At 35.8% G+C, this 16,175-nt stretch overlaps 1 protein-coding gene across 1 annotated transcript; it reads right to left on the reverse strand.

Annotated features, from left to right (window-relative positions):
* Positions 1 to 13,922: 13,922 nt before the first annotated feature.
* On the reverse strand, positions 13,923 to 14,540 carry LOC111402740 (auxin-responsive protein SAUR50-like). The gene has a single exon (XM_023031080.1). It carries the CDS (start codon positions 14,470 to 14,472, stop codon positions 14,185 to 14,187), a length of 288 nt encoding a protein of 95 aa, XP_022886848.1. The 5' UTR covers positions 14,473 to 14,540; the 3' UTR covers positions 13,923 to 14,184.
* Positions 14,541 to 16,175: the final 1,635 nt, after the last annotated feature.

A 16,175-nucleotide genomic window follows, 5' to 3' on the forward strand; every position in this document is an offset into this window, starting at 1 on the left:
TTGTATGCATGTATCCTAACTACAAAGATCAGTTTACACGGTCATCAGACATTAATTAGTATAAATGTGCAAAATGCTTAATATACATGCAAAGATTCATTGCATCAATATCAATGCTTTGACTGATTTGGGGGAAAAATTGCACGTAACCAGTGGGGGCTTATGAGAGTAATGTCATGATCTAACACAGGCTCAACAATTTATGACCAGAATAATTTGAGGGGATGAAATGTGCAAAATGCTTATTATATATGCAAAGAATCATTGTATGAAAATCAATGCAAATTCTATACTAATTAATCCGGTGAATTTATAAAGCATGCATGCATTTATAAAATGAAAATGAGACGCACATAAATGAACTTATTTGTCAACTATTTAAATTATTTTCACAAATTGGTTGTTGTTACATTTCAAACAAATCTTCAAATATTTTGCTCTCCCCCATCATGGAATCAAAGGATAAAAGATATTTATCAGCATATGAAAATGAATGGTCCATTAAAGTGACGGTAGTTCGAAAGGGTTTAGTCGAATCTTATTCCAACAATATTGGAAAATTTGATCTTTTGAAGATCATCCTAATTGATAAGGAGGTAATATATCTACTACTATGACCTTTATATTTAATAATTCTGAATTGATATGCGCCGAATATTTATGCTACGCTAGATTATTTTAGTTTAGTTTTCATGATAGTGGAGTAATGATTATGTTGTATCTTCATGTTTGAGTTTATTCAATCATGTATATTAGAAGTAACATAGTGATTTCTCTACAGGGATATAAAATTCAAGCCATATTATTCAATGATGCAATTCAAAAATTCGATGCTATAATTGAAAAGGGAAAATCTTACATTATACGAAATGGAAGCGTAAGACCTGTCAATGGGAAGTATCGAAATATAAATGACGAAATCGAATTGTCTTTCACAACTACAATGTAAGTAGAAGAGATCGAAGAAGACATATGCTATAAGATATCAAACTCTTTCCTTCAATTTAATGAAGTACCAAATTTTGCTAGCGGAGATATCATGATTGGTAATTATATTTTTTAGTCAAATGCATAGTTTACAATCATGTTTAGAGAGTCTTACTCAGTATTACTTTTAAAATTCAAAAAACTCTACCCACATTTTATATCAAGTCCTATTTTGTTAAGCTATTTATTGAAGATGGGGGGAAAAAGCACTCCACATGACATTCGTGAAAGCATTGGTGTAGAAATTCATGATATCTAAGGTTGTCCATTAGCTAATGAATTCTTTCTGTAAAAAACTTTTCTCTTTGTTTTCAGATATTATAGGATTGGCAGTCAAAGTAAAACTTGCGTTCATCATCAATGTTAAGAGGCCAAGTGAAAGAACAACGAAGAAATGGGAAGTGACTCTCCTAGGCAGTGGGTAAATATCATCCATAAATTCAAACAACTATTTTTAATCAAATAAAAAGAAGATAAACTTTATAATATTATTTACTCAACAGATTTGTTCTTAGCACAGGTGTAATACAATGAAATTATATTTGTGGGGAGATTTGGCTGACAATGAAGGAAAGTTTATGGAAGATACTGTTCATGAAATGCCAGTTATTGCAGCTTTGAATGTGAAAGCAAGTTACTATGAAGGTGATACCCTGTAATTATTAATTTATTATCATATTAAAAAGAATTGTATGCTAAAATCAACAACGTATGCTATGTTCTCACTAACGTCTATCGAACAGATGAACTAAGCATCTCCACTTCAAATATTAGTATCATTGAGATCAATCCACAACTTGAAGAAACTATTGCTATTAAAAATAGATGAACATGGTTTATTTAGTCATAATGATTATATTTACATTATTACTAATTCTAAACAGATTTTCATATAGCTGAAAGATTATTTATTTTGTCTTTTTTTTTTTGCACTAAAAAACTACTATGTGGTGGAGGATTCTACAAACTATTGGGACCTACAAAGAGGATGATGGATGCTGGTATCGTACAATCAGATGATATTATTACAAATAGTGTGACTAAATTGTAACGTGCTTTCATAGGCAAGATTGTAAAGGTTTAAAACAAGAACAATCTATGGTATGAAACATGTAATGGGTGTGGTGCAAGAGTTTACCCAGAGCAGCTATCTACATATCTCATGATGATGATAGTAGGACAATAATTAAAATAAGAGAATTCCAAGATGCACGTTGGGTATCTGCACAAGAAGCTTTATGGAGAATTTATGAATTCCAATTGAATGAAATATCACCCATGTCATCAACTTACAACTTCACCTCCCTAATCAACAAATGGTATCTTATTGGGAAAACCAAGATCTGAATAGAGTTATTCAATTCGATCACGTCTCAAGGACGATGTTGACTAAATATTTCAAAATGTGTAATAGCAACGAAGATGCAACGAGGTTTTTATATCGAGAATTTCCAGAACGCTACGTATGGAATAGGCAAGCCCGTGTATGGACAAAAAGGAAAAAAAGGAGAAGTGATATCACGCATTGCAGGAGCAAATCCAGCTGAGGGGGAAAGATATTATCTTCGTTTATTACTAAATCATGTAAGGGGACCAACGTCTTTTAAGGATCTCACGAATGTCAATGGGAGTCGATTTTGGACTTTTAAAGAAGCGGCCCAAAAGAGAAGGCTTCTTGAGTCCAATCAAAGTATCATTGAATGCTTAGATGAAGCAGTCGCTTTTGACATGCCTCGAGCATTTAGAAGACTCTTTGCTACACTGTTGATTTATTGTGAACCTACTAATGTTAGAAATTTATAGGATCTTTACTTCGAACATATGTCTGAAGATTTCAGAAAATAAGATCAAGATCCATCACAATTATAGCTTCAGTATACACTTCATGATATTCAATTATTCCTTCAGTCCATGGGAAAAAGCATCGATGCCTATGACTTGCCTCAACTAACAAATGTCTCTACAGATACGCATTCTCTCAATACAAGGGACATATTAGATGAAATATCAATTGAAACACCAATTGAAGATACACGAGCATCACATTATCTCAATCATGATCAAAGACAAGCATATGATCTCATACTTGATGAAGTAAACATTAAAAAAGGTGGGGTTTTCTTTGTTGATGGACCAGGTGGAACTGGTAAAAAATTTCTATATCGCGCATTACTTGCTGAAATAAGATCGTGGGGTATGATAGCACTTGCAACTGCAACTTTTGGTATAGCTGCTTCAATACTCCCAGGAGGGCGAACAGCTCATTCCAGATTCAACATTTCGTTGCAAACAAATGAATCATCAACATGTCATATATCAAAGCAAAGCAGTGGAGCCGAACTTATACGACAAGCAGCACTCATTATATGAGATGAAGCTCCAATGGCAAAGAAAGCAACCATTGAGGTAGTCGATAGGACTTTTCAAGACATCATGAACAACCTTGATGACACAAATAATAACTATCAACCAGAGTTTCTCAACATATTACTTCCAAATGGAGTTCCAACACAACGATTAGTGTTGAAAATAAATTGTCCAATAATGCTCTTAAGAAATCTAGATCCTTCAAATGGGCTCTGCAATGGGAGTAGGATGGTTTGTCGTCAATTCAGTACACATGTTATACATGCAGAGATAACTACTGGACAGTACTCTGGCAAACACGTATTCATTCCGCGTATACTATTAAGTCCTGCAAATGATAAAGGATATCCATTCAAATTCATACAGAAACAGTTTCTTGTACATCTAAAGTTAACATTATTGGGGATTTGGATGAAGGTATGAGGTTACGAAATAGAGTTCTAAATAACCTAACATATACTAGCTATGTATCCTAGATAGAACCTAAGAAAGTAGAGGAAGCCCTTAGAGATGAATGCTGGGTGAATGCCATGCATGAGAAGCTTAATCAATTTGTTCGAAATAATGTTTGGAATCTAGTGCCTAGGCCTGATAACTCTAATGTGATAGGTGGTACTAAGTGGATTTTCAAGAACAATACCGATGACCAAGGTACTATAACTAGAAATAAGGCTAGACTAGTTGCCCAGGGCTACACTCAGGTGGAAGGGGTAGATTTTGATGAGACTTTTGCCCCAGTTGCTCGTCTTGAGTCCATTCGTATTCTTCTTGCGGTTGCATGTACCTTAGGGTTCAAGCTATATCAAATAGATGTCAAGAGTGCATTCCTGAATGGAATACTCCAAGAAGAGACGTATGTTGAACAGCCAAAAGGATCCATTGACCTTAAGTTTCCTGATTATGTCTACAAACTAAATAAAGCACTGTATAGCCTGAAACAAGCTCCTAGAGCTTGGTATGACAGACTCACCACTTACCTCGTTGAGCATGGGTTTTCACAAGGTGGTGCTGACAGAATCTTATTCATTAGACATGTTGAAGAAACTATCACTGTAGCTCAGATCTATGTCAATGACATCATCTTTGGCTCTCCCATTGACTCCCTTTCTCTTGAATTTGCTGAATGCATGAAGCAAGAATTTGAAATGAGCATGGTTGGAGAGCTAAGTTACTTCCTTGGTCTTCAAGTAAAGCAAATTGATTGTGGGTTGTTTATCTTTCAATCAAAATATGCCAAAGACCTTGTGAAGAGATTTGGCTTGGATAGTAAGAAACACACAAGGACACCCATAAGCACAAATGTTAAGTTAGGACATGATCCTACAAGTAAGAGTGCTAACCAGACTGTGTATAGGAGCATGATAGGCAGTTTACTATATCTTACAGTCAGTAGACCTAACATAGCGTTTAGTGTTGGTGTTTGTGCTAGATTTCAAGCTGATCCTAAGGAGTCCCATCTAAGTGCAGTGAGGCGCATTATTAGATATGTCAATTGGACAGTAGATCATGGGATCTTGTATTTCAGAGAGTCCAATCTAGAATTAGCCGGCTATTCTGATGCCGATTGGACCGGAAACGCTGATGATAGAAAAAGTACCTCGGGTGGATGTTTCTATGTTGATTCTAATCTTGTCTCATGGATGAGTAAGAAACAAAACTCAGTCTCCTTGTCCACAGCCGAGGCAGAATACATTACAGCTGGTAGCTGTTGCACTCAACTGCTTTGGATGAAACAAATGCTAAGTGACTATGGGATAAATCAGGGTACTATGACTGTTTTCTGTGACAATACTAGTGCTATCAACATATCAAAAAATTCGGTTCAGCATTCTAGGATCAAACACATTAACATTCTCCATCACTTTATTCGAGAGCTAGTTGAGTCCAATGTGCTATCTCTTGAACACCTCTATTGAAAATCAACTTGTTGATCTGTTCACTAAACCTCTAGATGGGTTTAGATTCGAGTCACTTAGGAAGGTTGTTGGCATCTGTGTTCCTCTCCGATCATCTTCATAGATGCATGGATTCTTTTCTGCATTCATTACGTTACCTTTGTGTGTTCATTTGCATCTGTCGTTTTTCTTATATCAATAAACAAAATAAAAATAATAATAAAATAAAATAAAATAAAGGGGGGATTGATCATCACATGTCATTTTTTGCATTGTAGTTGTTCTCTCGGAGTTGCAATTTGAAATCAAATGTGCATTCTACACATGATTAGTTTCTAATTCCCATCACTTATCCTACTTAGTATATGTCACTTCATATTATATTTGCACAACACACACTAGAACCGCGTGAGTGAGTCTTGACCGCATGTGTGAGACTTGGGATGACTATCATCTGTCGTTGAGTAGACATTGAATTTGAATTGATCTTGAACTAGATGACCTAACTTCCAGTGTACCTCCGAGTGTTTCCACAAAGTATTTATTATATCACATTTTATACCTATTTTCGGAGCCTAGATAACTTGAGCAATTAAGTCTGAGGGGTTTTTTATAACTTAGTGCCCTAAAGCCAACTGGTTTGGGAGTTACCGACCCAACGCTCGTTAAAGGGGTCTTCTTCATAGTTTAATGGAGATCGGATTGCACGTAAGATAACAAAAAATATCTATAAAAAAATAAAAATTTTGAGGTCTTTAATGACAGGGGAAGAAAGAACAGTTTTACACCATATTTTAACGAAGTATAGGTCCTAGTGGCATTGGACTTGACCTTCAAACATCTAAGTGTTGACTCCTACGTCGGTAATTTGACTGTCTCTTCTCACGAATTTAAGGTTTTGAGTCTTAATTGCTTGGAATGAGTGGTACGTTTCACGAGGGGTCACATATACAATTTACTTCATCTGTACTTGGTCCCGGTGTGTGGGAAAACATTTTCTAATCACTGTGCATGCCTTATTTGTGATCTTTTGCCTTTGATTGGACCAACTGCCTCCGCATTGTTCGTGTATTTTAAATTTTAAAACAAAAAAATAATAATAAAATAAAATTTAAAAAAAACATTGGGGTCTAAATTCAAATTTCTGAAAAAGGTGCTATTTTTGAAAATTTCTAAAGTGCTGTTACTTTGCAAAGTTTTAAATAAGGGCCTAACTTTTCAAATTTTCAAGTTTAGGTGCTATTTTTGTCATTTCCCTGTCGCTCGCTTGTCGCTGGGAGCTTGCTCGAGCGACAGAAGCAATGCCTTTGTCGCTCGCTGTTCGCTTGAGTCTCACTTGAGCGACAGCGAGAGTTTTAATTTTCTCCTGCCGGTTCCGTCTCATTTTTTTTCATTTCTTCCCATCTCTCTCTCGTTTTTTCTCTCAAATCACCACTCTTTGGTCGATTTGCCACTGATTTCTCACGTGTGAAGCTTCCATTCCCCTTCCTTGTGTGCATTGCTTGGTGATTCATTACTCCCTTTTGGTAAGTGCCTTGATTTTTCGATTTGTTTGTTGGTTATTTTTTGTTTTTTTTTTCGCCATTTGGTTCCTTTAGGCTTGGGTGTTTTTGGTATGCTGGGTAGATGGTGTTGTTATGGATTGTTGGGTGTCTCTTGCATTATTGCATTTGTAGCTTATCTTCCTTGTGCCTACAATGTGTCCGATGAAATGTCTCATCACCATAACCTTGCTTCTCTTGCCCATTGTGTGCCATTTCTCATGTGTGATTGGTGTCTTGGGGTACTAAAAATGTGTTTTAATTATTTATGTGATCTTCTTTCCAATAACGTGACGTGCACACTTCTCCTATTAAGTCATCAAACTTCACACCTATCACCTAACAAATCGGTGCTTATACTGTTCCGTTATTGCATGTACTGCGTTTGGAGGGTTGTTTGAACTGGGACTCATCAATTCTCAATAGATATTAGAAGTTTTTATGTGTGTCAAAATCTCATCTTGATCTTGTTTATGTCTAGTCCAAATCACTTCCGTCTTGGTCATCGTCCTTAGGCTTGTGTGTGATTGCACTTTAGGGTTTGCGTTTTCCTTGGGGATTGATTTATCTTCTACATCTCGCATTGCAAATGGCACCCAAGAGGGCTAGGACCACAGCTCGGCCTGGTAGTGGTTCGGGTTCGTTTAGTCTTTCTCGGTTCATTTCCTTTACTGCTCAAGAAGTCTTTGGGAGCCAATTTTCCCGTCGTCCTGTCCTAGTAGAGCGTGAGGTTACTCTATCCGACCTATTCCCTAATGTGGCCGCTATCTTTACTTCTCAAGGTTGGGAATCCTTGCTGATTGGGTTATATCCCCCGCCTAGTCTTCTTGTTCAGGAATTCTATACGAACATCCATGACATTAGTGGTTAGTCCTTCCGGGTGTTCCTGCGGGGTCAAACCCTTAGGATTTCACCAGATGTTATTTTCAGTTCCATACATGTTCCCCGGGTCATTCACCCGGTTTACCCATATCTCTCAGATGATTCTATTCCGATCGATTCTCTGATTCGGTCCACTTTGTATAATAGCCCTTTAAGAGGTGGGCCTGAGGCGATCCGCACTGGTTCGCTCCCTATTGATAGGTAGATTTTGTTACGCATTGTGTGTACAAATCTGTGGCCAATCTCTCACACTTCTTCCCTACCTATGGAAAAGGCGAGGTTTCTTTTTACTTTACTGCATGGGGATTCGATTGACCTACCTACCTTCATTTGCCAACACATTCTGCGTACCTTTCGCACTTCCAGTCATCGGATTGGTCTGCCTTATGCTTGCTTGATCCACCACTTGGGGCTTCATTTCCCGATGGGGTCTCACGACGAGTGCTTCGTCCCATAGGGCACACTACGATCTCTCAAAGTAGATCACATGTCACTTCTTCTACCTCTGCATCTGCTCCTTTTGAGCCAGCTGAGCCTGTCGACCTGACAGTGCCCGCTGATCCTTTGGGTGATTTACTTGTTGATCTCTCAGCTATTCGTCCGCCTCCTTTCGAGGTTCCTCCATCCACTTCCGATATTTCCTCTTCTTCCACTTCCATTCCGCCACCCGACCAGCCTGCTCCGGCTACTGTTCCTGTTGACCCCACTGTCGCACTTATGGGTCAAATGTCGATTCTCATTGAGCAGCAGGCCCGCATGATGGCTGACATTACTCAGTTACGAGCTGCGTCTGAGCGTCATACTGCGGAGTTTGCTACATTGCGAGGGGCCATTGCTCTTGTTCAGCGTGGTATTCGATGGATGCGCGAGCACTGGGATTATGAGTCTGACGTTGAGGATTCTGAGGACGTGGATGGCGGAGATGATGGTCCTGCTTAGTTGGTTGGAGTTGCCCTTGCCATTTGTGACAAAAAGGGGGAGTGGGTTGTTAATTTTTGGGATTTATAATGATAAAGTACTTTGAAAATGTACTATAAATATTTTTGGCTAGATTATGTATTGATGTTTTGCACTATTGATGTATGTTTTTGGTGGTTTGACTTACATTGATATTATTTCTTAATCTAGCATATTGGTACAACGTTATGGCTATTCATGACTCTTTATCTTTTATGTTTACTTATATTACCGTTCTCGTGCTTTTACAGTGGGTATGTGAGTTGTAATTTCAGGAGATAGGTTGAAAGATGACAAGGCAACAGTGAGTTGAGTCAGTGTATTGGATTGTCATTGTAGTTCATGTTGCTGTAATTTGGTTTTGTCACAGAATATCAAAAGGGGAGTTTGTTAAATTTTGTGTTGGCTATTCTGTGAGCAAAAGGGTACAATTGTAAATGCTCAAAAGTTTGGGTAAATTTATCAATTATTAAAGGTCAGGGGTCATTGTGTACATGTGTAAAAAATGAGGGACTCAATTGTAATTTTGGAAAAGTGTGCTAGGGTTCAAGCTATGAAGTAGGACATGATGTGTCGTTGAAGTTTCGCTAGCTGCTCGCCAAGTGGTCGCTCAAGCGACAAAAACAGAATGGTCGTCGCTCGCTTCTCACCCCCACTTCGCTCGAGCGAGACAGCGTCGCTCGCTTGTCGCTCGAGCGACAGTGTTACCCATAAAATCCTATTTTTCTTTTTTCAACATTTTAATCCGACTAGAAATATCAAAATACATGTACATGAGAAAAACTGCGCCGATTTTGAGATGTGCTCTCAAGGTATTAAAATTGAAGAAAACTCTCCGACACTTTAACCTTCTTATTCAACCCCATATTTGATTTGATCAATTACATGAAAAATATCAAATCAACATTCACCAAACACCACAACACAATCTTCTAGTACCTTTGTTGATTCTTAAAGATCGAGGAAGGAGATCGGAGTCACGATCATTAGAGAACAGGTAGTTCTCTTGAATCCACAGGAGATAGACAAAATCAAGATTCGAGAATTGGTGTAGCACGCAATCCAGAAGAGCTATGTGCCAGGAGTTGGTGCAGGATCACGCATTCCAGGAAGGCCTGGAGGAAACTATGGTCAGGATGTCAGAAAAATCAGTGTAGGTTGAGTCTGGCTGATTGTAAGTTTTATTTACGTTTATAGTGGATTCCTATTGGTTTGGGCCCGGAGTTTTACCCACATTGGGGTTTCTCCGTCATCGAACAATTGTGTTATTTATCTTTCAGCAATTAATTTATGACCGATATCCAAACATAGGATAGTAAAGCATGTGAACTGATCTGGACAAATTAATTTTTGTGACGTGTTGCAATTATTAATTGATTGAAAAAGAAAATCCCGCATAAACACCTATTCACCCCCCTCTAAGCGTTGATTGGGTCGAACTACGATATTTCACATCTCACTCTGTTTTTGGGGCCATTTTCCATGACTTTCCCTACTTGAAGAGTTTCTAGAAACAACCTAATTCTCGTTATTATAATTTGAGCAAATTACAACATAGATTCACTATCAAACGTGTCCTAACATTTTACATTTTTATAAAACACACTTTAAGTCATACCCTTACTCGAATAAATTCATAGCTCTATCCATGACCCATTATCTTGCTTCGTATGCAACTATATATAGGAACCTTTGTATTTGGACCGATTGTATTCTGGTTTCTCTTCATTCACCATCCTGGATGATATGTGTTAAATGAAGTCTTTGCTCTTTGAAAAATAATTAAATACATGGCACCGGAGAAACTTTATGGACTCATCGAATCTTATTAATTCTCTTCAGGATATTTTTCTTTTTCTTTTTCTTTTTCTTTTTTTAAAGAAAAGAAAGAGAGACAAGCTTGCATCCACCTACATGTGTGTGTACTTAATTTTCTATTTGATTTGTGATGTCTAATATTCGTGCCGTATTTGCATAATGACTTTGTTAGCATTTGGTTAGGCAAATTGAGAGGTTTGGTCGGTTGACAAGAAGATTGTGTGGTCTGGAAATGAAAATATTGATTTGAAACACATACATAGCTTGTTGTCTCAAAATTCCTTCAACTTTAGGAGGTTGTTAAGTGATGACTCGTTACTATCAAGTTATGCTAAAAGTACGATATTGTTCTATCATTATCTCTATATAATGGTCTACCATCTGGCTAACAATTAGGTAAAATACATTATTATTCTATATTGGCATGTGCGGTGCATTGAAACATACATCATATTTTAGGAGATTAGAGGGATATAAAAAAGATAACCAAGGAATGTAGATTGTTCGTGTTGATAAAATGTATAAAATAAAAAATAAAAAAAATGTATGATTTGTTTTGAAGAATTAATGATGTAATTTTCTATAACCATGATCCAAGGGCAGGGGCAGGGCCACTGTTCCCTATTCTGCCAAAGATTTTCGAAAGGTGGGAGGGGATTGGGCATGGCAAGCGAAGATCAAAATATTTTTGTTTAAAGCCGTGTTAACGATTCAATTTTTATCTTTTCATATGGTTTAAATTTGAAAAGATAAAAATAATAATAATAATAAATAAATAATAAATAAATAAATAAATAAATAGTAATAAAATAGAGTTGGAGCAGGTTCTTCGAGCGAAATGGAGCACTTTGCCATCCATAGATTGGCTATTTGGCCATATTTCAACAAGTGCACCAGTAGTCACCCAACTTTTACCCTAATTGCTATTAAGTCACTGAACTTTAACTTGATCATTCGACATAAAAAGTTTACATATATTGGGTGTCTTAAAGGTTTACCGCAACAATAGTAATGAAAACCACATAATATATATATATATATATATATATATTTATTTATTTATTTATTTATTCTTTTAATTTTTTTTTGGTACGAGGAACTTATCATGAATCCACTGATTTCTACCGCTTCTGTTATTGTTGCTGGATTGGCCGTGGGGCTTGCTTATATATATATATATATATATACACACACACGCACACACACACCTTATTTGAAATATTTTTCTTCATACTTAATAAACAGTTAAAAGTTTGAATATACATGGAAGACCATTTCTCTCCTTTGCAAGAAAGCTTTTCTAATTACGAAAACCTTAGGTTCGATACCGAATATTTGAATTTCCCAATATCCTTGTTAATCAAATTTAGCATCAACAAATACATTAATGACACAACTACATGATAAATATGTCCTAGTTGATGGTCATCCTTAGGTGTAATCATGTGTAGTGGCAAATCTAGGATGGAGGTTAGCCATGGTGGACGTCAATCGTTGACCGTTTACTCAACGATCGTAATAGTACTGTTGTTTATTAGTATTTAATTAAATAATATTAAAAATTGTCCAATACATATGTAAATGCACAAAAATATAGAAATTCTATACATATGAAAATGTAATTAAATACAACCCAAAATACTAAAAAAATATACGATACAACCTTATTTGTAACTGTAAACTTATAAAAAACTAGATTCTACAGGGTCTTATATTTTGAAAACATTGCAATGTTGCTTTATTCTCAACTTTCCCAAAAATCTATATCTCCTCGTAAACTACCAAATTGTCATTCAACCAATCATCTCTCATTTTGTTTCCCAAGTCAATCTTGATTAGATTCATAGTAGAGAATACCTTTCAACACTTGCAGTTGTTACAGGTAATATCAAAACCAAGGTAATCAACCTATAAACCAATAGAAAATAACAAGAACTTCTTGTTTCAACCAACTTCTGAGCTGCACAAGATATGCTATTGAGGTTAGAGGAAGCTTCTTCCATTCTCACAAGCATAAGAGACTTGTCAAGTTGAGGTCAAAGTAATAAAAGCTTTTCACTATTGAAGCCCAAAGGATATAACTGAGCAAGATGTAGCAATTTATCTTTATCAAAAGCTGCAAATGAATCTCTGGAAAACGATCATTCAACTCTTGCAAGATTGAGTCTATCACATGACAATACAAATCAATATAAAAACAATGACAATAAATCACCATATTTGACCTCTCAATACTACAATGTCCTCCATATTCGACACGACAATATGTCTACCAACACAAAACTCAATCACCCTACTCAACAAATTATCACAACTTAATAAAACAATCCAATCTAAAGCATATGACAAGTTTTCCAATAATTTCGTTCACATCCTATCTCATAACTCTCTTAACCAAATGGATTCGATGGACGTTCAAAATAATTTATTTAGCATTTTTTGAAGGTGAAAAAAATGAGTGATGAATACATAGGTAGTTCTTGTAAATCCCATGAAATATACAGATAAAAAAAGTGATATAACTTCTTTAGCAAGTATTTATAAACATGATATCACATTAGACAAATTAATTTCATTCGGTTAACTACTCGTACAATATGAGTATAAATAAATAAATAAATTCTTTCTTTGTCTAACAATTTTAGTGACTTGATTCAATAAATAATATGCGACTATGCTCATTGAGACAATCTATTAGACTTCACAATCTTTATTAGTTTCTTCAAGTAAATTAGATAACAATACATTCTAATTTATTTAAATAATTAGTAGTATTTATTTATTAATAAGGTCCTAAAGTGTTTATATTTTTCAATAACCCAAATCTATGATAAGGGATAAGATTATTTCATTTTTTTCTATCCTCTTCTTGACTATTAAAGAAAAGGTTGTAGTCTCAAGTGGAAGAACAAATTGTTAAGTTGATAAGGTTCGTGGGTACCATAGCAAATGGGACCCTTGATATTAATGGTCAGTTTGCCAATGCTTCTGTTTCTCACCGAAGAACTCTTCGAGAAAATTATCTTTTGTCAACTTTTGTTAAAAGCTCTTCTAAACAAATAAAGAACTTCTAGAAGTTATCCAACTATATTCAAAAGCAATTTTTTGATCTCATAAACAACTTTTGACTTTTAAAAACCTCTACTAAATGGCCCCAGGCTTTCTATTTTGACAGCTTTGTATGTCACGGACGAGGTGAAAAACATCTTTCAGTACTTTGTATACTATAGAGTACTTCATTTAATTTTCTCTGTAATATTGAAGTATAATACGGAACCTAGTTTGTTGTGGTCGATTATTGTTTTGCAATTCTACTACTAAAAAAAATTTGATGTTAAAGAGTTTCTTTCCATCACATAATGAAACTTTCATTTTGTTGTAAACGCATGGTATGTACATTATATTGCTAACTGATGGATTGAAGAAAGGTAATAGTTAACAATTACATGAATTTCCTCAGTTCCAGCATGCTAACATCCCTATAACGTTCTTTCTTTACGTTAAGCATAACAAACAAATAAGAATCTATGTGGCAAAGAAAAAAATTAATATCTGCAATATACCTCATAATAAGCAATCAGAATTTTACAAATTGAGATCAACATACAAATTCGACATGAAAGGTGCAAAACGACTGTGTCGTTAAAAAAATCGTTATACTAGAAGGTGCGACTAGATCACCTTTTTCAATCAATTTACTATCCCAATTAGTAAAAAATAAAAAATCAATCATCATATTAATATGGATTGGATATCAAAGAGAAAAATTCATCTTCATCACAAGGAATAGTAAGGCCCATATCATGATGAAACCCAAACTCTTCTTCTGCTCTTTGAAGCAAACTTTGAAATTCTGTGTCTCCTAACCATGCTATAGAAATGATGTATCTGCTTCTATTTTCACCAACATATACAACAAAATGCCCTTTCGGGACATCGTTTTTCTTGCCAAAGCTTGAACATCTTTTCAAGATTTGCTTCAGTGCAGCTGCCTGAATATTTTTGTTGGTTTTCCTCAGAGTCATTTCTTTGTATCAGTATAGTGAAAAGAAAATATAGAAAACTTGAGAGGTGGCTGAGAATTGGAGGTTACGAGAAAAGGTAAGGTATATATACACACGGGTTGGGATAGGGGTGAGCATATGATTATGAGGAATTAGATGGTGTTTGAACAAAAGCATGTGGAATGTAGGGGCAAGAAACTAACTGATGCAAAAGGGTACGTAAGGTTGCGAAGTGACATAACGAAATGGATATACTCAATACGTTAGATAAGACAATATTAAGAAAGTAAGGTCTCATTGTCACGTTAAATGCACAAAACATGCATTAATTATAATCTATGAGTGTGAAAGTTATAGTCGATGGAAAAAATGTAAAGTGAACTTAGAGATTCAATTTCTTTATTAGTTTAATAAATAACAAATCTTTTTACAAAATTTACAGTCTTATTGCAAATTCTAACTCAATTTTCGGGAAAAAAATTCATTATTAATATTTCTTTCCCTAAACACGATGTCACAGTTTGTTCTTGAGAAACTAACGAAACAATCACACGTGTGGTAAAAAAAAAAAAAAATGCAATTATCTTTTCGTTTGGCTTACATTTATGTTTAATACGATTCATTTAGCCATAATTTCATCAAATTCCATAGTTACCCTTGTCACGAATTATCTTATAATGCCTAAGACGATTTAATTATCCAATAACTTTAATCGCCAAATATATCCTTCAAGCTCTTCTTTTGCAACCTCGAATAGTTTTTCTGAAAATTCTTCATAATATTAGAGAAAATTAGGACTGGACTCCCATCCTCACGTTGTGTGATTATGGATCATCAACCTTGAAAAAGCAATAGTTCGACCCAACCAACACCTAGAGGGGGGTGAATAGGTGTTTATGCGGAATTAAAACAATTAATTAACTGATGCAACAAGTCACATCAATTATGCATTGCCTAGATTCATTCACATACTTTATCTACCTAAGTTGAATTACCGGTTGAAAAATAAATAACAGGAAACAGGAAAAATACAACAAAATGTTGACGGAGAAAACCCAACTGGGTAAAAACTCCGGACACAAGCCAGTAGAGATCCACTATAGAAGATATTGACTTACAGTACGTCAAACATTATTGATTCTAACAATATTCTGACCTCCTTACTGTATCGACCACAGCTATCCTGGATTTTGCAGATCTGCGCCAAAATCCCAGCTTTGAATATCTTCTACCTCCTGTGAATCACCAAGCACTCCAGCTCTTCAAGCAATTTCCTTCCCGGATCTTCAAACAGATGATCTTCTGGAAATTTATATGGAGATATGAAAGGGCGTTTTGGTTTTGTGAGGGTTGATGTTTTTATTCAAAGAACCATAAGAATCAAAGATGAAAAGAAAGAATTTATTTTGGCTCTTGATCCTTTGGAAGTTGAGAGGAATTGTTGTTTTAATGTTTGCCAAAGGTCACGTAATGAAAATCGGACGTTTTGTTTATATAGTAGGTCGAATTTGGTAATATGGAGCGTTAAAAATTCGCGAGGCATTAAAATTACCAAAGGCCAGATAACACAGTCGCTCGAGCGAGGTCCTGGCGAAACTCGAGCGACGTACCTTCGCTCAGGCGATAGACCAGCGAAACTCCAGCGAGGTCAGTTCTGCAATTTTGGCTCTAGCAAGGTCAGGGCGAAACTCCAGCGACATCAACGCGTCGTTTGCATCTTCAAA

Source organism: Olea europaea, chromosome 10, assembly GCF_002742605.1.
Source record: "Olea europaea var. sylvestris chromosome 10, O_europaea_v1, whole genome shotgun sequence".
Lineage (NCBI taxonomy): Eukaryota > Viridiplantae > Streptophyta > Magnoliopsida > Lamiales > Oleaceae > Olea > Olea europaea.